Source organism: Thunnus maccoyii, chromosome 6 (assembly GCF_910596095.1).
Source record: "Thunnus maccoyii chromosome 6, fThuMac1.1, whole genome shotgun sequence".
Taxonomy (NCBI): Eukaryota; Metazoa; Chordata; class Actinopteri; order Scombriformes; family Scombridae; genus Thunnus; species Thunnus maccoyii.
Genome location: NC_056538.1, coordinates 20,477,216 through 20,501,345, shown reverse-complemented (window position 1 = coordinate 20,501,345; position 24,130 = coordinate 20,477,216). Strand labels below are relative to the sequence as shown.

The window sequence follows — 24,130 nt, the reverse complement described above, 5'->3', positions numbered from 1 at the left end:
ACTTTGGCACTGAAAAGTTTGAAACTTTGAAAGATATCGACTTGATTTGACTAATTTGGAAGCTTCATAATGGCTTTAGATAAACGTTTAAATACATTTTTTCCCCAAAATGAGGATAGTTGCTCTTGATCCCCATCACTTACATTAAAATTGGATTATGAAGGGATCTCCTAATGATCAGTATGAACTGGAAGAATGATTACAGTGATTAAAACACGTGTCAGTGTTCATTTGGGCACCTGACTGTTGTTTTAGGACAGACTTGAAAAATCGTGAACCCGCCCTTTAATGTGTAAGCAGAATTTTACTGATATATATATCATTTTTTGTATGATGTAATGCTTTAAATGGAAAGTGCTTTTTGTTTTGTAGGATGCAAAGTTTATTATCTGTATCTCTGTCTGAATTATATCATTTGATGCCATTATTTTTTTATGGGTTTGCCTGCCCAGGGACTGCTGATGAAATTTAGCTATCTAATTAACTCTGGGACAGTCAGTCACTGTCCACTGTCCCTGTTACATAAACACATAAAATAAAAAATAAATAAAAATAACTGGTTGAAGTGGAACTTAGTTGAACTACTTTATAGACTGTTGGGTAGTTTAATTGTTAACAATGCATCATATTTGATTTGCTTTGTGTGTAAAATCTTAATCTGCAAAGTAACTAGTAACTACAACTGTCTTATAAATGTAGTTAAGTTAAAAAGTACAATATTTGCCTCTAAAATGTAGTGGATTAGAAGTAGAAAGTAGTATAAGGTACAGTACTTGAGTAAATGTACTTCCACCACTGGTCTTGCTCCTTTTACAGCTGTATTTAAAAGATAAACCAGTAGACTGAACCCGCGGTAATGTATGACAACTTATCAGAAACTGAACAACCAAAGATACAGACACATTCATTTGTTTTCCGCTAAAGGTGGTTAACATTATGAACCTTGTAACAGAGAAAACAAAGACTGTACCAGACAAAGTCGAAGCTTTATTTGGAGACACACGGCTCGGTCTCTCAGAGACTAATTATAAAATAATCAAATCTCTGAGGCAGTTATGAAGAAGTCAGTGTAATCCTGTCCGGTCGCGTGAAGCTGCACTGCAGTTGAGCGAAGTTTGCAGAGTTTGGGCCAAGACTCAACTGTTGCAGCATCTCTTCCTTTTTGCTTCCCAGATGTGTGCGCTTTCCAGATGCTATTCATTTCACCTAACTTTATTTTAAGCAGATATTCTTGGCAGCTTGTCATGTCTTACCTCAGCTTTAACAAGGCAGAGCACAAGGAGAGACACAGAAAGAAGAGAAAAGAAGAAATATGCTTGACAGGCTAACACGAGATGAACCCCCGAGGTCGTTCCAAGAATGTGTTTGACACTAAATAGTACGTTTTGGGTCCGGCTCTCGGGGAAGCTCGCATCACGGCCTGGAGAGCTTTGTAACATCAGCCAGCAAACTGACGTGTTTACTAGGCAGTCTTTTATCTGAGGAAAGAAAGATGCCAAAACCCTCATAACACTTTATGAGATTATATTTCATAGTAAGACACCATGTAAGTGCTGCTACTAATGTTATGTAGACATGCAGCAACAGGGTCAAAAAGGAACTACAAGCATTTCATTTAGATGAAATGCTCAACATCTCATGCCTGTCTCATACAGCTGAACTCATTTGTGACAAAAAAGACAATAAATTCAAATAATAAAAGTATGAAAAAAAATTTAAGGTCCAGTCAACATCTTAGTCAACAATTTATCACACACATACAAAATTAGACACTTAAAGGGGAGCTCGTCTTTGTCTCTCCTCGAGTATTTGAAGAGGGGTTTGAACAGGCTGCAGGCGTTTGGTCTTTATGGCGGTAAAGGATAGGGGGTCCAAAATGCTGCCAAATCCAGATCCTTCAGAGTTCTCTGTGCAACGACAAGAAAGACAATAAAACAGTTGGCCAAAAATACTCTTCTAAGGGAATAGTTTGACATTTTGGGAACAATGCTTTGATAATTTCTGGCTGTTAGGCTAACTGTTTCCCCCTGTTACCAGTTTTAGGCAAAGGTAAGCTAACTGAATGCATTTCAAAATTTATCTGAAGCTTATATGAGGCTTCAGCTGTCAGAGGTAGTCAAATAAAGTGGATCTGCCACAGTCTTTTTAGTAAAAAAAAAAAAAATCCTCTTTTTGTCTTGACAGACAGTGTTTCCCTGTTGAGCTTCGGTGGAAGTATAGTAACACAAAAAGGGAATTTGGCACTAAAAAGACTGTAACTTTGAAAGATATTGAATTGATTTGACTGAAGCTTTATATTAGCTTCAGATAAACTTTTAAAATGCATTTATGCAGAAAACGAGGACTGTGGATTTGTCCCCCATCACTTACATTGAAAGTGCATTTGAAGGGGATCTTTTAATAGCCAGTATGAACAGGAGGAATAATCACATCAAGGAAAACCTCTTTCAGTGTTCATATGGGCACCTGACTGTGGTTTTAAAACTAACTTGAAAATGTGTGAACCTATCCTTTAACACAAAAACCTAAGAGTAGTAACAATTTCCTCGTTTAACTCTTAGCCAGAAACTAATAAGCATATTTCCCAAAATGTCAAACTTTTCCTTCAACATAATCATTCTGAGGCATGGAATAATGTTTTCCACCTTCTCTGTTTGTCTCCTCACCATGAATGCCAATCATGTGCTCCAGGATCAGCACCCTCTCGGCCAGGATCTTTAGGGCCTCCCTGAGCTGCTGCACTGCTTCACCCTGAACAGCAACGTCACATTTACTGAGGAACATTTTTTCTAACGAGCTCAAGAGGAGAAGACACGGACGACGTCTCTTACCTCATTCAAGCCCTCTCCTGGCTCTCCTTTTGGCCCTGATGCCCCCTATGAACGCAGAGAAGAAGAACCATGTCATCTCTGTGTTTAACGTGTGGGTTTTATGAAAAACAATAAGCTTATACTCACAGGTAGGCCGTGCTCGCCTGTTACACCTGGAGGCCCCTGTATGAGGAAGAACAGAGAAAAAAATATTCAGCGCTTTTGCTCACTCACATTTTTCTGGCTTGCATTCTTTATCCCCCGTGCTAATCTGCCTCTTCACCAGATCTCCAATCTTAAATCATACTAGTAGAGGAAGGGGATCAGGTTTAAAGGCAGAGGCCCACTAGAGAGCTGACTACAGAGGGGACCCGACATGGCTGCCCTGATTAGTGAGGCCTGGCCTTGGACGAGAGAGAGAGAGGGAGGATTAGTCACGGCTTGGAGTAAGTCTTTGAAGAAAAGCTTGTTCACCTTTAATGTGTTTAAGATTGCATGACAGCTAGGACCATTTACAAAACGTAGAACAAAAAGCATTTTGATAGTTCATCAGAATCGAATATGTTCAGCCAGCCTGCTAATCCAATAACAAGGGCGATTTTTAAAGCGGCCTCACCCTTTCCCCTGGATCTCCTTTAGGCCCAACATCCCCTGGCTTGCCTTGGAGGCCTTCCTTGCCCTTGTGTCAGCAAAACAGAAGGACACGTGTTAATGATGCCAGTCTTGTTTGTATTGATCCACAATCAGCTTCCGGTGACAGATACTCACATCTCGTCCCGGCAGGCCTGGAATCCCCGCAGGTCCTCTTGGTCCTGGAGGGCCTGTTGTTGTGTTATTCACGAAAACATCACACAGTGAGGGGTATGAATGTCAAAATGTGTAAAACTGGCTCTGACTGTTGTGCAATATCAAAATTCAATTCTGAGTTTAATTTAATTCAGACATTATTTTGTCCCATAAGAGAGATTTGTCAGGGTTTACAAAATAAACACATCATTAAACACTTGAACCAACATTTTCTCAATGTTTTCTTAGAATTTTCCAAATGTAGATTTGACAATGACAAAAAAGTAACATGTATATTGTGTTTAATTCAACCTACAGTAAATCTAGGTAGTAATCTACAGTAATACATCACAGAACATTTAAATACAAAACACCATTTCTTTATTGCTGCACAAATAGAAAATTGATGCTTTTGTGTTAAAGTGTATCTCCTCTCACACACTGTCTGGTAAATCATCATGACATGTTTGCTATCTTTGGAAGTTTTGTGGTTTTCGACAGTTCTTGACAACACAATATGCTTTTGTTATGGACCCGCCCACGCACCCACATGATGAGAGGTCAAACCTCGATCATGACATATGATATGATAGGCACGCATGTTTCATGAACTCTGTGTTCCCTAAAAACCAGTTGGACTGGAAATATTGATTATATGTACCTGAAGGGCCGATCGGACCTGTTGGACCAGGAGGGCCGGCAATGATCCGAGGGGCAGGAGGAACTGTATGGATGGGGTTGTCCTCTGGGATTAAAAAAACACACAAACAGACATGTAAACAGCAACTTTGGTTTAGCACAAAAGATAATGGAGACAGTAATGATAGAAAAGAAGAAAGAAATGAACACATGGCTGAGAGCTGGTGAAAAGCCTTTATTTAGATTTACAGCTTATCATTTAAATGTGAGATCTGAGACCTGCAATTTTGTGTTTGAATGTAGTGAATATAAACCCACAATATTTTTTACTGTCAGCAATGTGGACATTTTAATGATGTCGTTTAACTTTTCTACTGAAGTCAACAGAATCAAACATACTTTAAAAGTTATTAAATTTCTGTTGTAAATGACATAAAATAAAACTAGATTTTTATTACTTCTTTCACTGATCAACACTGTGTGTGCAGTGTGTGTGTGAGTTATTGAGGATACAGCACAAGAACCACCAAATTACTGTTTAAAAGGGCCAAAATCTCATGCTCTCAATCAATCTCTGCAGGATATTAAAACTCCAACACTGGATATTTGTGCTCTAAAGACAGAAACATTAGTGGTTCCGCTGAAATCTTCACAAACCTGAAAAGATCAGGTAAGTTTGACCCCAAACATTTACTATCAGGTCATGTTTCATAGTTTTGTATATGTTTCCAAAGATTATACTTCACTGCTAGAAGGCTAGCAGTCTCGAAAACACTCACTCACTAACAAACAGGATCCAGGTGCAACGTAACCCATCCCAGGAGAGCTCAGCATCCCTTCCTCTGCTCACCGCAATTTTATGTTGCGCAACCTACAAGCTCCTTTAAATCGTTGCATCACCTGTTCTCCCTCCATCCCCCATTTGGGTGAGATGATTCTGTTCACTCTGAGCTCTGAAATGCATATTGGGCAATCTAACAACAAGCAAACTCTAAATACAGATGCGAATGCAGCCAAAAGGGAATAAAAACGTGCTGGAAACCAATTATTGAAGTCACACTGACGGGTGGCTATGGATGCATGTGACTACATGCTGTATGTAGTATGAATGCAAGACTGTTTTGCCGTTTTTGTGGTCAGAGTTTCCCCATTGATAAAATCAGATCAGCACAGAAGCAAAATCCAATTACAAGTGGTCAATTGTGATGCTTTTGACACATTCATGATGTCAAGTGTGAACTACACACAATCTGGTTATATCTCAAGACGCAAGGTGTGTGTCTCTGCGGCTGTTGATCTGCAGTTACAGGGTTTGTTTGCTTTAATCATAATTTCCTCACAGAGTTCAACAAAGCAGGCAGACAACTGATAATCGCTGCTTTACAATGACCATAAATCCACTACATTTGCCAGTTAACAGGTGGAAAATAAGTAAAGTCATCATAAAGTCTTATCAAAACAAAATGACCAGTAAATTTATGATGCACTAGAGAAAGCGAGTGAAATAACAATTCCTTATCCAGCTCTATCCCAGGCCCAGGCCCCAAATGATTATGTTTCGTTTATCATTCTTCCTGACTAAGAAAAAAAAAATAATAAAAAGAAGTAAAGAAAGGGTCAAAGGAAGTCAAAATCTCAGGAGGTAGGGTCCATTTTTTCAACTTAACAGAGGAGTTAAGACATCAAGGGTCAACATTCAGGCTACAGAGTTTCATCAGCAATAGAAATAAATCTGATTTGACAGTGATCGACAGGAACAGCTGGACAATCCAAAAGAGATCCCATTTAATGGAGCAGTAAATGCTTGGACATAATCTTTCCTCGTAGAAAACATGCGAGAGGTGGAAGTCATGCCTTGTTCACAGCATGTAGGATATTTCAAGGTATGCTTGTAAGTATAAATTTTGTTTGAAACCAAGCCACACTTCCACTTCCTCTCCACTTTAACATATGCTCAGAGTCAGTCTTCCCCCGTGTTGAGACAGTGTTGTTACATTGTGGCTGCAGTCCACAGAAAGGGTCTAGAAGGAGCAGATTTCCCTCTGGAACTAATTTTCTAATGTTACAGTCTCCTCGAGCCTGGCTGCCTCCCCGAGAAACTCCACAAGAGTGGCAGACTATCTCCTCCCTTGTTCGTAGCCAGCCCAGCTTTTGGCTGCGGGCCGCGGCCTGTTCCCCAAAACGCAGACTGTTGTGCTGACAGCTAACAAATTAGGCCTGGTTTACAGCCAGTTGGCCCCCCTCAGCTAACATGGTCCCACAGACCCAGATCTACATAGTTCCAGACCCGCAGACACAGTCCTGGGCTCAGAAAGGCAGACGCAGCCAAAAGCCTAATCGGAGCCAGCAGTCTTCATGAGGTAGGGCCTAATGATTATACCATGGATGTCTGCTGCCTCCCTGTGGTGAAACTCAAAAAGTGAGAGATGTACATGAGCTTTTTATCTTCTATATTTCAAAAGATATGAAGTTTCATAGTTGCAAACAACAAGAAATCAATTATTTTCATGTTTAACCCTCTCTATATGTGTTTGATTATACAGATTTCTTTGGGCAGGTTGTATTAAAATTGGATAAGATGAATGAAATATGTTTTTCTAATTGATTCGGTCTTTTTAAAGTCCCTCCTGAGCTAATCTTGTGATTTATAACCTGATTTTCAGCTCCATTGTTGGTGGTGGTGTTAAATGAGGTTGCTGTAAACAGTGGCTCAGCAGCAGCAAAACACAAGGAAACAATTAAACTAAATCTAAGCCAGCCCTTCTCTGGAGAAGAAACAATGCTCTCTCCATTACGGATTTAAGCCCTTTGCTAAAAGCTGAAGGACACACATTGCTCACTTAAACACTTGCAGTTCTGGTCTCTGTGCTTCCATCTCACCTGTGCCCCCTATTAAACTGTTTTCCATGCATACAGACCCATTTGGCCGGCGTTCATGTTCTGCTTGACGAAATGATTGCAAGGGAACATATGCATGAGATGTGTGAATGTTTGAAGCTGGTGAAGCGCATGATTCATTGCAGGATGAACAGTGAAAGTGGACCCGTGGTTTTGGCATAGTCTCAAACCGTCCAAAAACTGAACGCTCGAATGGTTTCACAACTGTAGTGGATTCAGAATTCAACCATGTGTTCAGGATTGGCTTCTATTATACTCTAATTCAAGCCCAGATTTAAAAGAGAGCAGAGTTGTCTGCTCACCTTGGTTGTCCACTTCAAAAACGTCACCTCTCGCTCGGACAGGGAATGAGCTCGGCCCTGGAGTACCCGGTGGACCAGGAGGGCCGGGGAGACCTATTTCCCCTGGTAGACCTCTGTCCCCCTTTGGTCCTGAGCACCAAAAGGTTAATCAAAAATGAATCCACCAATTATTCACTTTGATTAAACACTTTGTCAACTTTTGTGAGAATCGTCAACATATTGAAGTGAGCAAATGAGAAAGGAAGGTCTGAAGATATTTTACCGATGGGTCCAGGGAGGCCTGCTCTTCCAGCCGGACCTGGTGGTCCAGCAGAACCAGGAAGCCCCTGAGGTCCGATGGGCCCTGGAGGTCCTCTGCCTCCTGATACCGAGACAGAAAACAGACAAATGTAGAGTTCAATGAATAATTCACTCCAAAATGATTTAAAGGGGAACTCCATCAATATAAAGTTCAGTTGTGAAAACAGTTGTATAATGTCATCCGGAGGAGTTTTCCAAAGTTTAAAACAAAACCCCAGATGATGTCGTAAGTGTTCTCTTGGATCATGTAACAGAAAGCCCGCATTAAAAACTGGAGGTATGGGGTTTGAAAGAAATGGGGATTTATGACGGAGCGGGGATCTATGAAAGACTATTGATTTGTAATAGGGGAGATGTAGGATCTCATGTTTCTTCAGAGCTTAACTCACAAGAGGGATTTAAGGGTGCTTTCAAACCTAGAGTTAGTTTGCTCTGGTACAAATTAGTGAGTTGTGTTTTTTTTGTGTTTGTGTTTTCCTCTTGGTTTATAAACAAGGCAATGATGATCTTAATTTATTTGTGACCAGACTGAGACTACTTCCTCTAAAGGGTCTTCGTGCAACTGTTTTGGTACGCACCCCAGCACAATTGCTGAATTTACATCGGCCCAAATGAATCATATCAAGCAAACAAACCACAGGCCTATTAAACCGGACTAAACAACATTGGTTTGGTTTGAAAACGCCCTATAACATGCAGACATCTCGGCCTCTACTGCTTCAATTTTTACCGTTCTTTTTTTAAATCTGTCTCTCACAAGTCCCCAAACGTTATGGAATTACTGCACTAAATCACTGGAGTACATCCTTACTGCGTCTCACCAGCTTCTCACCAAAGTACTGAAGATGGTCAGATAAAAATCACATATATTACATTTCCAAACATCCATCAAAAAACCTGAGCAGCCAAATCCAATAGTCTGTTATCCATCTAATCTATGTTCTATCTGTAGTCAAGTGGATGCACTGCAGGCCAAAGAACACAAAATTTATAATGCTGTGTGTTAACTCCTCGCACAACCGTTCATCAGTGAAGTAAATACGGGTAATGATGAGGTCAGGGTTTGGCTTTTGGGTCCACAATGCAAATAATTTGGCTACAAAACCAACAGCAAATGGATAAGTAAGGCTTGTAAGTCGTAAGTAGTAGATTTGACAGAAATATTGAACTGAATACTGAATAATGTGCAATTCTTGTACCCAAGTTGACTGATTGAAGTACAAATAAACAGCCCCTAAACTTCTCTTCTGCATATGTCAGAGAGCACGTTTTTAATGATGTGTTTGCACCTGGCGGAGGAGTGGGTTGGGGTTTGTCCACCTCATTGTCTGTTGAGCCCTCCGGTAAACTGCTGAGCGTTGGCAGTGAGGAACGGCCTTCTTCAAGCAGCTTAATCTACAACAAGAGTGGCAAATGTGAACATAATCTCCATACACATGGTAACAAACTCTTCAAAAGTTTTCAAATTATTCACAGGATAGAGAAGGATTACCCAGTAGAGGTATATATTTGGAAAGACAGAGAGATCTTCTTTACCTTTGATTCAATGGCATTTATTCTGCTGTTCATGTCGGTGAAACTGGTGCAGTTCAGACACTCTGTAAAAAAAGAGACAGACAAGAATGAGTTTAGTTTTGTGATTACAGACAGAAATACATGCTGCTGCTTCTCCATCTGTCTCTCCTCTTTCATTCCTATTTCTTTTTTCATTCTGGCACCGCCACTAGTATCTCTCTATCTCACAATGAGACGGTCAAGCCAAGATACACAGGAACAATGCCCATCGAACCAGACCCAAGAATTTATTAGGAATTCCTCCTTAAATCATGTCACTCACCCGCAGAATAAATATTTTATTAGACCTCTCTTGAAATTCTCTCCCTCTCTCTCTTGCTGACACACACATACTCACGCCCAGCACACACCTGCTTGTCTCCTCCTGACTCTGCATGTTTTCTGTCTGTCTGTCTGCCCATGTGCAGCGATGGCCTGCGTGCCCACACACACGCGCACACACACACACACACACACACACACACACACACACACACACACACACACATCCTCCTCCAGATACCAAAACCAAAACCATTCACTGTGTGCAGTACATGGAAACACAAACAAACTCACAATTATACACGCAAAACACCCACACCTCCACCCACATACCTTCACTGAAATTTCCGAAATCAAAACTGTAATCTTACAATATTTTAAGGACACAACTATTTAAAGGTAATTTCATTTACCTGCCAAAGGACATACCTGATTGCCATCGCAGCATTAAAATTGCATTCCAAGGAGAAGTGTGGCAATATTCTTTATTGTTCTTATTGTCAACAAGTCTCAAAGGACCAAAGCCAACAATGAATTTATCTTACTAACAAATATTGCCGGATATAGTGTTTTGGGCCAAACACTTCCACTGTTGTCCAAAAGCTTTTAAAAATACATCAATGAGTCACACTCTTGTAATGAGTGACATGTCCTTTCACCGATGTTTTTTTGAACCAACCCCTGCTGCTCTAAATACTCACAAGTGCATCAAATGTGTATAAATCTGCAGGTGAAAATAGTTCCTGACAAATGAACTCTTGTTAAATCTATTAAAACATTAGTACCCAACTGTTTTAGGAAATCATTTAGACTTACTTAGCCAGCATGGCTCTATGGATGGTAATGTCGATCAGTATGTCACCATCACTTAAGTCTAGACTGAAATATCTCAACAACTATTGGATGGATTGAGATGAAATTTGGTAGAGACATTCATGGTGCCCAGACAATGTTTCTTAATGACTTTGGTGATCCCTTGACTTTTCCTCTATGTTGGGATGATCTAAAAACTGGAATAATCCTTTCAGAATCATGATGAAAAGTGTCCTATAGTAAGACATTCACTCACATAATGAGGTTAATAACCGTCGCTTTATGGTCATTGAGGTTGTTCAAGTGTTTTTTGGATTCAGTATCTGTGCACTTTAATGTCATCTGGCTTGAATGAAGGTTTCTCGTTTTGCTGCTTTTTGTAATATGACTTATGTTTAGTGAGATTTGTTTTGTTGTTATGAGCTCCCTCTTTGAAAGAGTCTTCCTATTGCCTACAATGTTGCACTTGAATATATTATACTGTACAGTTCACGTGTGTTTAATTGTAACACTGTTACTCATTTAAATGATTTAAACAATTTAAGTGGAGTGCTGTCCTACTGTCCTTTTGATTTTTGCCTTTTAGGATTCAGAAGCCGTCCATACATACTGGGGTTGAACACGTTGATTCATTATCTAACATTTTCTTCTAGGGCCTCCATGAGCAGGAAAGTATTGAGAATGCATTGCTGGTTTTGGTCTTATAATTGATTTTTTTGACAATAAGTGAAATTGTGAACAAAAAGGCAGTTTTTGCTTCTTTTCTCAGGTTTCTTATGTTCACTTTTGCTGTCAGAACCTGCAAATTATTCATCAATGTACATGTGCCTTATAGAAATTCTTGTTTGCCAGTAACTTTCTATGTTATCTTCAGCCTGTTTCCGTTGTCTAACTGACAAATTACACCATCAAGCTACCAAATCTAGTTCCTCTAAACCTCAGATACCACATTCTTTACTGTGTAGCAATTTTGGATCCATTACATGAACTGTAACCCAAAACACAGAATAGAAGTGTTTCATTAAAAAAACTGTATTTGTTCTAAATCCTAGCCTTCCTCTGGTCTATGGCTCATAAGAAGTCAGGAATGTCAGCTGTCAGTCCCACAGATGGGACCCACCCACATTGTGGTCATAGCAGGGGAACCTAGAACAAGGAACAACTGGTGCTCATAAATAGCTAACAACAAAAATGACCCAAACAGCTATGGTCTGCCTAAATCGTCGTCTCCAACCGCGGCACACAGGGCACTGAGAGCAGCCGCTGAGGTTTCTGCTTCACTGAAATAGGACAGGGTGAATGTCTGCACCGTGTCTGTGTGTCTGCAATCCAGTACATCCAGTCCAGTGGTGTATCTGACTGCGTGGGTGTGGTTTCTCAAAGCCTCATTTCAACTTCTTGAATCTTGCCCTGGAGCACGGCCACAGACGGAAACAACAATCAACAGCTAAAATCAAAACACATTCCTCAGGATTCATCAACCCAAATACTGAGCAATGTTCAACCGCAGGGACCAGTATGACCCCACATGAGCTGTTTGTTGTGACTAACTGCACTGAGGTTTCTTCAGCGGCTACTCCACCGACATCAAAGTCGCACGCAGCGCAACAGCAAGACTGTGGGCAATCAGGGGCTCCACAGTGTGAGAGGTCTGATGAGCTGATATGCCTTCATCTCCTCCATAATTATTCATCATCAGCCCAAAGGAAACTCCACCCTCTGACACTCTTTCACTGTTATATACAGAACATCAATCTGTGAGGCATTCCAGGAGTTATTTTGCGATGATGTGTTGGTCGGTTGGTCTACCATTTTGGTCCTGACTGAAATACTTCCAGCAACTATTAGATGGATTTACATGAAATTGTGTACAGACATTCATGGTCCTCAGAGATGAATTCCTAAAGACTTTGCTGATCGCTGACTTTTCCTTGAGCGCCACCACGAGGTTGAGATTTTAGGTTTCAACTGAAATGTCTCCACCACTGCTGGATGGATTGCCATGAACTTTGGTACATATTTTATTGTCCTTCTTAAGATTAATTGTAATGACTTTGGTGATACCTTAAAGGGGACATATTATGTACATTTACAGGTCTACATTTTTTATATCTTTGCATGATTTACAGTTCAAAAAACTCTGTATTTATCTTATACTGGCTCTTTATGTAGCCCCTCAGTTCAGCCTCCATCTGAAGCAGGCCATTTTAGCTCCTGTCTCTTTAAGACCCCCCTCTGTTCTGATTGGCCGTCTCTTGGAAGTTGCCCCTTTGACTTTCTTACAGCCATTCGAGAGGCCACATCAACAAACCATAGAACAAACTAAAGTAGTAGAATTTCAGTAGTTTTTGTCATTATTTACTTGAAATTTCAACTTCTCAAATACATCCGAATATGTTTGAGCTGGAATTTGATCCGAAATATGAGAGTGGACAACATGAACAACACATGACCTTAGCAACAAAAGCTACAGTGTGGACAGCCGTCTGTGGGCATGTGTAATGAGCTGACTTCAGCTGGTCTGCAAGGAAGGAAAAAAAAAACCTTGCAAACGAAGCGTTCAGAGCAGGTCGAAGCCCTGGCTTTTGACTTGCTGGGAGCATTTCTACGTAGAATATGTTAACCTCAAGGTTTGTAACTTTGACCATGTTTAACATAGATGTCTGACATCATAACAGTATATAAATAACAGAAAATCACACAAAGCATGATATGTCCCCTTTAAGTTTTCATGTAACACCACCAGCAAGTCAAAATGTCACTTTTTTATGTCCAAAATACCTATAAAACTACTGACATTCCCATCAGCCTTAGCTGTGCTTTGTGTTTCATGCTAATTAGAAAATGTTAACACAGGGGAACATGATAAACATCATACCTGTTAAAAGTCAGCACATTTGCATTGTCATTGCCAGCATGTTAACATGCACTGAAGTTAGCATTATCTCACAGCACCACTATGCAGCGTCACGAAGCTGCTATCATTTTCTTTACCCACTTTTCACTCAACATTTTATGCATCATGTCTTGTATCTACTTTGCTTTATGGTCTGCTGAGTCATCTGTTGGCAGAGAAACAAGCATCTCTGCCTCATCCAGTGGTGGAAGAAGTACTCAGATCCTTTACTTAAGTAAGAGTACTTAAGTATTAGCATCAAAAAGTACTTCAGGTATTGCAGTAAAAGTACTTGCTTTGTCCCTCTGACTGATATATTATTACATATGACATCATTAGATTATTAATACTGAAGCATCAGTGTGTAAGCAGCATGTTACTGTTGTAATTGCTGGAGGTGGAGCTAGTTTGAACTACTATATACAGTTAGCTAGTTTAGTCCAGTGGTTCCCAACCTAGGTGTTGGGCCCCTCCAAAGGGTCACCAGATAAATCTGAGGGGTCATGAGATGATTAATGGGAGAAGAAAGAAGAAAAAACAAAGTTCTGATACACAATCTGTTTTCAGTTTTTTTGACTTTTTCTCTTTGATTTTTGGTGAAATATCGGATCATTCGAACATTTATTGAAATGAAACCATGTGAGAAGTTTAGAGGGAAAAATCACTATTTGGTGGAGCTGTTAACAACTCATCGACATCTGAAATGTGACCCCGACTACATGCTGCTTTTTGTAAGACGTCAAAAACAGAAATGCTGGAAACCACTGGTTTCATCTTTAACAATGTGTGTATTTTAAAAGCTTGTTATATTATCCATTGTGTCAAATATTCATCTGAAAAGTAACTAAAGCTGTCAAATAAATGTAGTGGATTAGAAAGTACAATATTTCCTTCTGAAATGTGATGGAGTAGAAGTAAGAAGTGTGGAAATATTCAAGTAAGGTACAAGTACCTCAACATTGTACTTAAGTACAGTACTTGAGTAAATGTACTGAGTTACTTTCCACCACCGCCTCGTCCATGATGTCTAAAAGTGGCTTATTTAGCTCCACTCTTCACTGCTAATGAGCTAACTTGTCTAGTCCTCATCTTTTGTGCACCACGAGCCAAGAATAAGCCAGCAATATCTTATTATGTCATAAACACACACCACAGGAAAACACCACAACCGAGTTAATGTACCATATATGTGAACCAGAGCAAAACAACAGCATTTTTTTCTGAAGGTGGCGGGCAGGATTTTCTAGAGTTGGAATTTAATTACGTTGGGTTAGAAAACCAAACTTCCGTTGTGTTCGAGCTGATGCTTAGAGCGAGACCGCAGCTATAGAGTCTGTTTGGATCCATAATTACACCATGGCAACATAAGAGAGGGTTATTTTTCTTGGATTGTACTCAGCTCATGGGAAAGATTCAGATTTGTGTTGTCTTTAGTGGGAAGCGAAATAAACAGAAACCTATAAGGAACTTTTTCTGCTGTGAAGAGAAGGAAGGATTTGTATGATTGAGCAGTATTTGAAATATTCAGATACTACTATTCTGCCTGATATTCATGAAACTCACTGAAAACGATGAGAAGATTAGCATTTCATCAATTATAGGAGCCTTTTAAAAATTCTTTATTCACATGAAAGACAAAGCCAATGTAAAATTACAACACAAGCAAAGGGACATTTGTTTGATTCAAAATGACCACAGGCACAGTATACTTTAACCACAGAAAATGCCATTAATAAAAATATCAGATTGATGGGTAATGCACCATGCAAGTGAATTATATGTCCATAAATAACACAGGTTGGAAGCAAAGCTGATGTTAGTCTTATGTGATAAGCTCAACTGTTATGTCTGGCGATGAGAGACGACAGAGCAAATTTGCTGCTTGAATCAAACTCCCTCTGGGCAAAGCGCTAGTGTGCAAATAAGATTAGAAACTCTTGAAAGATAAATCTTAATTTAAACATCAGAAGAACCAAGACAAAGGCTATATTTCATCTCCGCAAACTACAAAAATGCCACCCCATTGAATGAATCATCCCTGCCGTTATTGTGTGATTCACAGTACAAGACAGCACAGGATATTTTGGCAAGAGTGTAAGTCTGACTGCGGGCATAGTCTGTTGAGACATTTCCTACATTAGAGCTGGATATAGATCAAAGAAATCACTCTTTTTTTTGCACATACACACAGACAAACCTTAACCACAAAACAAACCATGACGCACACAGCTTGAGACGATAATTTTCAGAGTCACTAAATAGTTGCTCTGTCTGTATGTGTGAGGAGGACGGAAGGATGATGTATTGAAACATCTCCTTGGACCATTGTAAGAGTGGCTTTCACGTCCCCAAGACACACAGACAAGTGTGTGCCCAGTCTGTGAGCTGTGTGTGTGTGTGTGTGTAGACCACAGACAGCCTCCAAGAAAAGCTGGCTGCATCCCAGGAGCCTGTTGTGTGTCAGCCCCAGCCTGCAAGTGGTCAGCTATTGCTGGCATGAAGAACAGCTGGCACAAAACACACACCCACACACACACACACATTTGTACTGTCACAAACTCTCAGTCACTAAATCACACACCCACTTTGACTGCGGTGGCTGGTGGAGGATGGTGAATGGAGCAAAAAGTTGTTTTTTTTTTTTTTTTGGAAAACCAAGATGCCTAGAAGTCCACAGTGGGACCATTTAACATTTTTCACCATGATGCCAGCTGACAGGCCACACACCATTTCTTCAAAATGAGGCTTTGCAACAATTTGCGAGTCTGAAATACTTGGCAATTAATAGGATTTCCCACTACATCAGAGGCATGGTGCCATTATTTCATGCAGAACAAGATATGGTCAATGATTAAATAATGGACTTCAAAACCACAATGAGGCAAAGTCATTAATCTGACATTCCCCCCTCGCAAAATACTGCCGCACGACTGGCGCAGTCATGACATGACGACAAACTGAATCCTTCCAAACTTGAGAATGCACCTAATTTCTCTGCTAGTCCCTCATGCTGCCAAAATGCGACCACTCATCCCATCACGCTGCACCGTCCAGCTCTTCAGCCAAGTCAGCACACACAGCTCTTGGTGCTGAAACACTAGCAACACATCAAGGAGAGATGGAACGGCCCGCCAGTGAACAGACATTCAGTCATCGTCATGCTATGAGATGATGTGGTGTGAATCTGGTGAGGAGAGATCACCGTGATCAGCTGAAATTCAGGGCAACATTTTTGAGGTTCAAATGATTTAGCAGAAGTGTCTGAAAATGTGGAGATGCAGAGAGAGAGAATATCCATCCTTTCAAGTCATATCAGATATATTGTGATTATGAAATGAGAACATATGGATGCCACAACAAAGCTGGAACTATCTGCTAGACATACTACATTTTAGAAATACTATATATACTAAATAAGACATTACCATTTATTATTGAGTGTTAAGTGTAAATGTTTCATTTTGAGCATGCTAGCAGCATGACTTGGGGGTGGGCAGTGTCGATTGGTCGATCAATCAGTCTACTACTTTGGTCCAGAGTAAATATCTTGATGTTCATGTGGATGGCCACATGACGAATCCAAATGAATGGTAAATACTAGGTTGGTTCAGCCAGAGGGACACACTCTCATGAGTGCAGTTAGGGTTAGGATTAGGGGGTTAGGGTAAGGGTTAGGCTAATCTAATCTAGCACCAACCCAAATGTATCCCCTGACTTTCCCTTTAGCACCACCAGCAGGTTTATATTTTCATGTTCAGAGTGAAATGTCTTGACTACTATTAAATGGATTATCATGAAACTTGCAGACATTCATGTCCCTATCAGGATGAATTGTAATATCAGGTAAAATGTGTCCAATACTTTGGTTCATGCAAAACAACAAAATGACATTCAGCCTCGGCCACTAGCATCACTGTAAACTCTTAGCCTTGTTATGTTATTTGTGCACAACATAGTGCTAGGATTGATAAAATGATACCGAAAACAATAGTGGTTTGTTTCTTAGCAAAAAAAAAAGTAATCCAACATCCAAACTTGTAAGCAGGAATATTCCAGGGAGACTTGAAGGCAGCAGAAAGATAGACATATGGATTCTCACACATTCACAGGCAAACATCTGTCTTGACTAGCAGAAACCTGCAGATTTCATCAACCTTTATGGACACATATGGCTCTTATCGACCTCAGAAACTTTTCCAGGAACCTTTTTTAGTAACTCAAGAACTTTACCTGCTTAACTCTGCAACAGCAGATGCATCAACATGCAGACAGATGCAGGGACAAATGGAAGGATGTCATTACGAGGCAGGAAGACCCCAATGAGAAGCTGGTGAAAGAAATGAAAAACCACAGAAGGAGCATGGACGGAGCATCATCCATCAGGGAGATCAGACCAGAAGCAGGAACAGCTGAGCTATCCCGTAGCTCCCAGCAGGTCAAAGGTTACTGTCTGACCTATATTTGAGCACAACCAGGGATGTAACAGAGACATCAGTCATATCCTTGCACTGCAGAGGTTGCAGTCTAGGGGAGCACATGTGGAAAATGGTTCTGTTTTATCACTTTACTCCAAGGAGATGAGAGGGAGAGATCTAAAAGACATAGGAAGTTAGATAAGTGGAAAGCAGCGAGGATGGAAGATAAAAAGACCAGCGGTGGCAAGAAAAAGCAAGACAAGGGCAAAGGCTTGCAAGGGGATGAGAGCGGATGATAAAATGGAAGAATTTGAAGGTATTTTTGAGTGAAATAATATAGCTGGTGTTTAAGATAATCCCTCCAACAATGGGGTTTAACACACCTCCCTCACTTCCTCCTCATCCAGCTGCAGAGGGGGAAACAGTGACTTGAGCAGCTTTATTGCTGTAGCATTTACAAATGAACGTATTTGACTTCCTAAGCTTTCAGACACCTTTTCACGTCTTTAGTGAAATTCATCATTAACGTCACTGAAAAAACATCCTATGCAAGCACAACCAGCTTTAAACTTTGCTAAACTTCTTTTCCTGAGCTTTTGCTTGAGATCAAAGGTGACGGCTCTCATCAGGGGAAGTCCTGGCCTTAATTCTTTTTAGATTTTGCTCCCCCGTACTCAGACATTACCCACAATTCCTACTGTTAATGTGATCATGTGTGCAGATAGGCACCGGGGTGCTGCTGTGATGGAGCGGGGAGGGGGCAGGGGCCAACAGCAGGGAAATTAGGACCACATTTCTCCCAAATGTGTTCCATGCCGTCATGTGTTAGCACAACTCTACTGAAAGCAAAATGTAAATCTTCAGATGCACTGTACACAGCCAGCCCAGGCCAGACTGTCAAAAATATTGACGGGTCAGGGTGTCAACGAAGTACATTCATGAAACACCCACTTTCCATTAGCAAGCACATAAAAATTCAAGCTTTGCGACCAGCTTGGCTTTGGAGCTCCGCCACAAGCTCCGAAATATTACAGAGTATTTTAAGGTTAGAAGAAAGGACAAAACAAACAGCTAATTCTGACTGTGTCAAGAGAGTCACTAACCCTGGGAACCCACTCGAAGACTTGCTAAAGCCAAAACCGACTATAAAAATATGTAGCTTTGCACATTTTATGACTCTTTAATGACTAAAGCATCACATTTTTTAAGATTTGTGACTGAATGTGAAGCTAATGATTATTTACATTGTTGATTAATCTGCCTCTCACTTTTTCAGTTAATCGTTTGGTCTATAAACAGTCAGAAAAATGATAGATGTGCATTGCGGTTCCCTAAAGCTCAAGTCCTCCTGGGCTTTCTTGTCTTCAAATTGCTTGTTTTGTCCGACTGACAGTCCAAAACCCAAAGATATTAATTTTAGTATCACATAAAACAAAGAAAAGCCGAGAATCCTCACAGCTCTAGAAGCTGCAGAAGGGAGTGTTTGGCATTGTTGCTTGAAAAATTATTTGAACTATTGTCAAAATATGTGCTGATTATTTGTCTGTCAATTGACTAATCGACTTTTCTTTTCAGCTCGAAATATTTTTTTGTGTTATCCTGGGACATTTTCTCCTTATTACTAGATACCAGATCCTTAAATTTCTACAAGAAACATTTCTTGTAATAACAACATATCTCTTTACAACCATATAAACCATTAACGTTCACTTTTTCTAGCCAATGTAGGCTAAATATCGTCTCTTTAGGCACTGAGTGAATCTTTTTCTTGTTTTAACAGCATATGGAAGTTTCTTGTTATAACAACTTACCAAGTTATCATGTTATAACGAGAAAAGTTTGTTTTAATGAGATACGTTCATTTTGTGAAACGTTTCTTGTTTAAACTGAATAATTTAGTATCTACTAATAATGAGAAATGTGTGTCATTACAACATGAAACAATCTTGTTCAAGTGAGAAAAGTCCCTCGTTGTAACAAGAAACTGAGCAAATGTTTTTTTTGTCATGGTGGCAGCAATACGCTGCCATAGAAAACAGATTCAGGGTTTAGGAGATAAAAATAAGAACATGCGTCAAGGTGAAAAGAACAAGCATCTCCTCAGCTTACACAGACTAAGCCCCAACTCTACCCTTCTTTATGTGCCCTGTCTCTACATCTCTGAGGGCCTCCGAGGCCTCTGAAGTGGAGCCAGAACCCCATCAAACTAAAACCAGAGGTGATGTCATGTTCATTGGTTAAGGCTGTCCTCTCTCACTCTGATAAAACAGCTGGCTCAAAGCCCCAATGCGGCAGTTTTCTGCTACACGGAGCTGCATGTACAGCGTTGGCGGGTTGACATAAAGACCAAAGACACACACAGAATCCACACTTCAAGATAATGCCAACAAAAGTAGTTTTTCATGGTGATGCTGCAGAAACAAATATGAGTAAATCTTTCACTCATTGCTATAGGAAAAGTCAAAAAAGGACATTTTTTAAGTTCAATTTCAGTTGAGTTAGAGTTTCCTGCATGGCATTTTTATGAAGAATCACCAATATTTCTAAGGTTGTAATCTTGATATACAGTGATTTATGCTGTAAGATAAATCACTGACTTCTTTTTGTTGCACAGATGTTCATCTACGTAGGCGGAACAAGTTTTTGTTTCAGAGCTGCAGCCTGATCTTAGCATGGTCACGTATGTTACAAAGACCTGGTGGAGGAGTGTCATGCTCATTAATCTCAGTGGGGCCACTTTCCCACAGAACCGGCTCTCTGCTCTGCTGCCGTCTGGCCAGCTCGTAGCAGCTGGAACAGTGTGAGACAGAAATGCTTGTTACAGTCTTCTTCTCTTCTCTTCTCTTCTCTTCTCTTCTCTTCTCTTCTCTTCTCTTCTCTTCTCTTCTCTTCTCTTCTCTTCGTCTCTGTCTTTGCCAATTCTAACACCTTGTTGTTTCTTCTGTGCTAGTCCTCCAGATCTCCACTCTTTGTCCTCTCTTTCTCTACCTCTGACACACTGACCCCTGCCAGCTCTCCATCCACTCCTCAGTGTGAAACAGACTTTCAGTATGTGACATTAGCCTCCATCATTAAGGTCTCCTTACTGACTCGAACCTGGCCTTCTGTCTCTCCATATGGAGGCGATTTTCTCTGTGCTCTAACGGCCATTTAGCGTGTGCAAATACATCTCAGCAAACGTTAAATAAACAACCGAATTACTTCTTCACACTCCTGCAACCACTTTGGTTTCAAGTGAACCATAATCTCTGGCATTACGGACTCAACGGATATGGCTATGTGTTAATCTCTATGTGGAATAATATCCACGGCCGGGCAAATAATCATTTCCAAAGGCTTTGTAATAATGTCTGTGTTTATTCCATTAGTATTAATGCATGTTTTCTTAACTCATGGTAAATCCTGGCTATCCAAGTGCAACAATGAATAATTTTGCAAAATGGAACAAGGTGTGGTAATTATGACCAATAAGCAAAACTCGCTCATTGAGGTAACTGTTAATCTTGGACAAATGTTGACAGGTCATGTCAGTTTTTTTTCAATTACTTATTAATTGCTGTGTTGCCCAACCTAAAAAAAGAGCTTTTACTGAATAAGTGTAATAGAAAACTATTAAAATAAAAATGAAAAATAAAGAACTGCATCTCAGCCTGTGTAGCCTCCAGCATCCTTTTACAGGCCTCCATAATGTATGTGTTTAAAATACGATATGTGAAAACATGTTTGTCTGTGTGGCTGCGAGCAGTGGTCACATGAAAATGTATATATATATATAAACACCAGAGTTAAGTAAGCCCTACATTAGACCTTCATCCACCCTTCCACTCTGTTTCTTCAGGCTGACTGCGGTGACTTGCCCCTGGGTGAAAAATTTTGGTCTTTTACTGGGCTCAGAGTCTGCGGTCTGTGGTATGTAGGAGCAGCGCTGCCCATCACCAAAACCCAGACTACATCCCACTTTACAAGCTGCTCTGCTGGACGTTCCTCTGAGCATTTTTCATTAATTCTTTTGACTGTAATAGCCATGACGATATTTGGAGAGACAGGCGAAACTGCCTCTGAGCTTTCTACAGTTAAAAGAGCAACATGAGCGAGTATGTGTGTGCTCACATAGGCTTACTCTCAAATATGTACAAGAAGAGAGAGAGATACAGAAGGAGAGAGATTGTGGATCCAAGCACAGAAGCATCTTAAATGCAAAGCTGTAAAAAGAAAAGGTACAAAACCACAGAGCACAGCATCCCTTTCAACTCATGTTTTACTGCAGTCTTTGTTCCCAAAAGTAATCCAAAACAGATTCTCAATCTTAATTCAAAACAACCTTACAGTCATATCAAGAGACCAACAGCTGCACAGTAGCACGATTAGCAATCTACCCGACTACACACCACCAAAACATAAAAAAGGCACTGATGTGGGTAAAGTCGCCTGGTGCTGCTAAAAAGACACAGATGGATCCGGGCAAAACACATGGCCTTTATTTCAGTCCTTGATAGCCAGTTCTCCTCTACAATCACCTTTGTCTAATTTATGAGAGAGTGGCATCAAGGGAGAGAAGAAAAAACCCACATGAGAAACTTACCTTCACGACACTCTTCTCCCACAAACCCTGGGCAGCATCTCCACTCCAGTGCAGTGACCTGCTTGTAGGTAACCCTGAAAGACGGTCTGATGATTGTCCTGTAGCTGCAAGAAAGCACACAGAGACTGACTACAGGCACACATTCATATTCTTTAGTGTTTTTATTTCATAATGGACAGTAGAGTGGGGACAGGAAATCAGGGGAGACAGAGGATTCAAAACAAAAAAGTTTACTTGAATATTTCCATTTTATGCAACTTTACACTTTCTCAAGTAGAGAAAAGTGAAAATAAAGCACAATGGAGACCCCCAAATCACTAAATCCACCCCTGCCACCATGCAGGATGTCCCATATTCATGCCTTGTTATCAGCATCACAACTAAAAGAGATGGTGGGAAAAGAGGAGTTGGTACCTGATGACTTTGGAACAGGGTCCGGGCCATCTGCAGCCCTGAAACACTCTCTGCACTGAGGTTTCTGTCCCATTTTGCACCTGACAGGATACTGTCCTGGAAACAGTGTACTGACACCAGTTCCTAAAACACAGAAGAGATGTTATCCTTATTGACACCATATGAGAGAAATGTAATCAGTGCTGCTATGGAAATGATCACACACAAAGACAAAATGTGAAAAAAATAACAGTCTGAACACTTTAAGATACTAATGTAGCATCTTAACAGAGCTGAAACATTCACCAACATTCACCATGCAGTAAATTTTTACTGCTTTAGATACAGAATTCGTATTTTGGTGTAAATTTTCAAAATGGACTCACCTGAGTTGGGTACTGGACCTGGTACCCGGCGGTCCAGCAGTACTCCCGCTCTGTTCCGATTTGATGCGCTGCCGCTGCACATTGATGCTTGGAAAGTGATAAACAAACCCGGTTCCCAGCGAAGAACAGACTAAACTTATCCACATGCATAGCGCGTAAAGAAACGATAAAGCCATCATCTCCTTTTTGAGTTATCCCTGATAAAGATGTCCGTAGATGCCGACAATCCTGAAGTTATAGATCCCTCTGAGGCAGATCTACAGTAATCTGGAGTGGAATGGAGGTGGGAAGCCTAAGCAAATCCCACTGTAATCAGTTGGTCATTTTGTCTTCCCGACGAGAAACAAACCGGTCCTCTCAAGATCCCAAAATGAATGACACACAGCCTCTTCCTATAGAATAATGCGGTTTTCTGACGTTTGACATCGTGCCGAGGAGTGAGGAGTCAAATATCCACTGTGGGTAAAAAGCGCACTGAGTGTGAGGGCTGGAGACGGAGTGCGTAAAAGCGCATCTGGTCCCGATCAAAAAAATCACGAGCCTTCAGTCCTCATATATGAACTATAATGTGAATGTTATGTCCAATAGTGAATTCCCAGTTACGCATTTGTATCTTATGTTATGTCTGTTGTCTCTTTTACCCTCTGGACCCGATAGGGACTTATTTTAAGCCCATTCTTTAAGCCTACATACTGTAAACCCGGGGGAAACAAAGACAGATATGAGCGATGACAGTATAAACTTACAATAATCTAAGGGACTGATAAAACGGTCTCTGTTCATTTTCATCCCTTTGTCATGTTGTTATTTTTCTTTTGGAGACTGAACTAACCTCTGAGACTCGAGCCTGCAGATACATTATATAATGGCAGCATGTATATATAATGATTTTAATGACACTTTGGTCACCAAAACAGAAACCAGAAGTTTTTTTCCTTATCAGAATAGTTAATAATCTTCTTTTTGTACTAAAAGAGATGAAGTACAAAAGTTTTAGCGACCAATGTCAGTGAAAAATTAGCTAAATATGAGATTATAAACATGCCATGCCATTTTTGTCAGGAAATGTATAAC

General features: G+C 40.4%; 1 protein-coding gene across 1 annotated transcript; it reads right to left on the bottom strand.

The window, feature by feature from the left end:
* Window positions 1-1,006: 1,006 nt before the first annotated feature.
* Window positions 1,007-24,130, bottom strand: LOC121899090 (collagen alpha-1(XXVI) chain). Its single transcript, XM_042414670.1, has 14 exons — window positions 23,057-24,130; window positions 22,692-22,814; window positions 22,278-22,381; window positions 9,272-9,333; window positions 9,025-9,130; window positions 7,698-7,796; window positions 7,436-7,564; window positions 4,258-4,341; window positions 3,579-3,631; window positions 3,427-3,489; window positions 2,958-2,993; window positions 2,832-2,876; window positions 2,667-2,751; window positions 1,007-1,907 (listed from the first exon to the last, which is right to left on the bottom strand). Exons 1-14 carry the CDS (start codon window positions 23,233-23,235, stop codon window positions 1,774-1,776), a joined length of 1,302 nt encoding a protein of 433 aa, XP_042270604.1. The 5' UTR covers window positions 23,236-24,130; the 3' UTR covers window positions 1,007-1,773.

Bases quoted from the DNA above. Each gene is read 5' to 3' on its own strand.
- LOC121899090 (XM_042414670.1), bottom strand. From the start codon at position 23,235: ATGATGGCTTTATCGTTTCTTTACGCGCTATGCATGTGGATAAGTTTA. The intron at 22,382-22,691 runs GTACCAACTCCT...GCTTTCTTGCAG, and splicing joins CCCTGTTCCAAAGTCATCAG to CTACAGGACAATCATCAGAC. The intron at 7,565-7,697 runs GTAAAATATCTT...TTTGGTGCTCAG, and splicing joins AGGCCTCCCTGGACCCATCG to GACCAAAGGGGGACAGAGGT.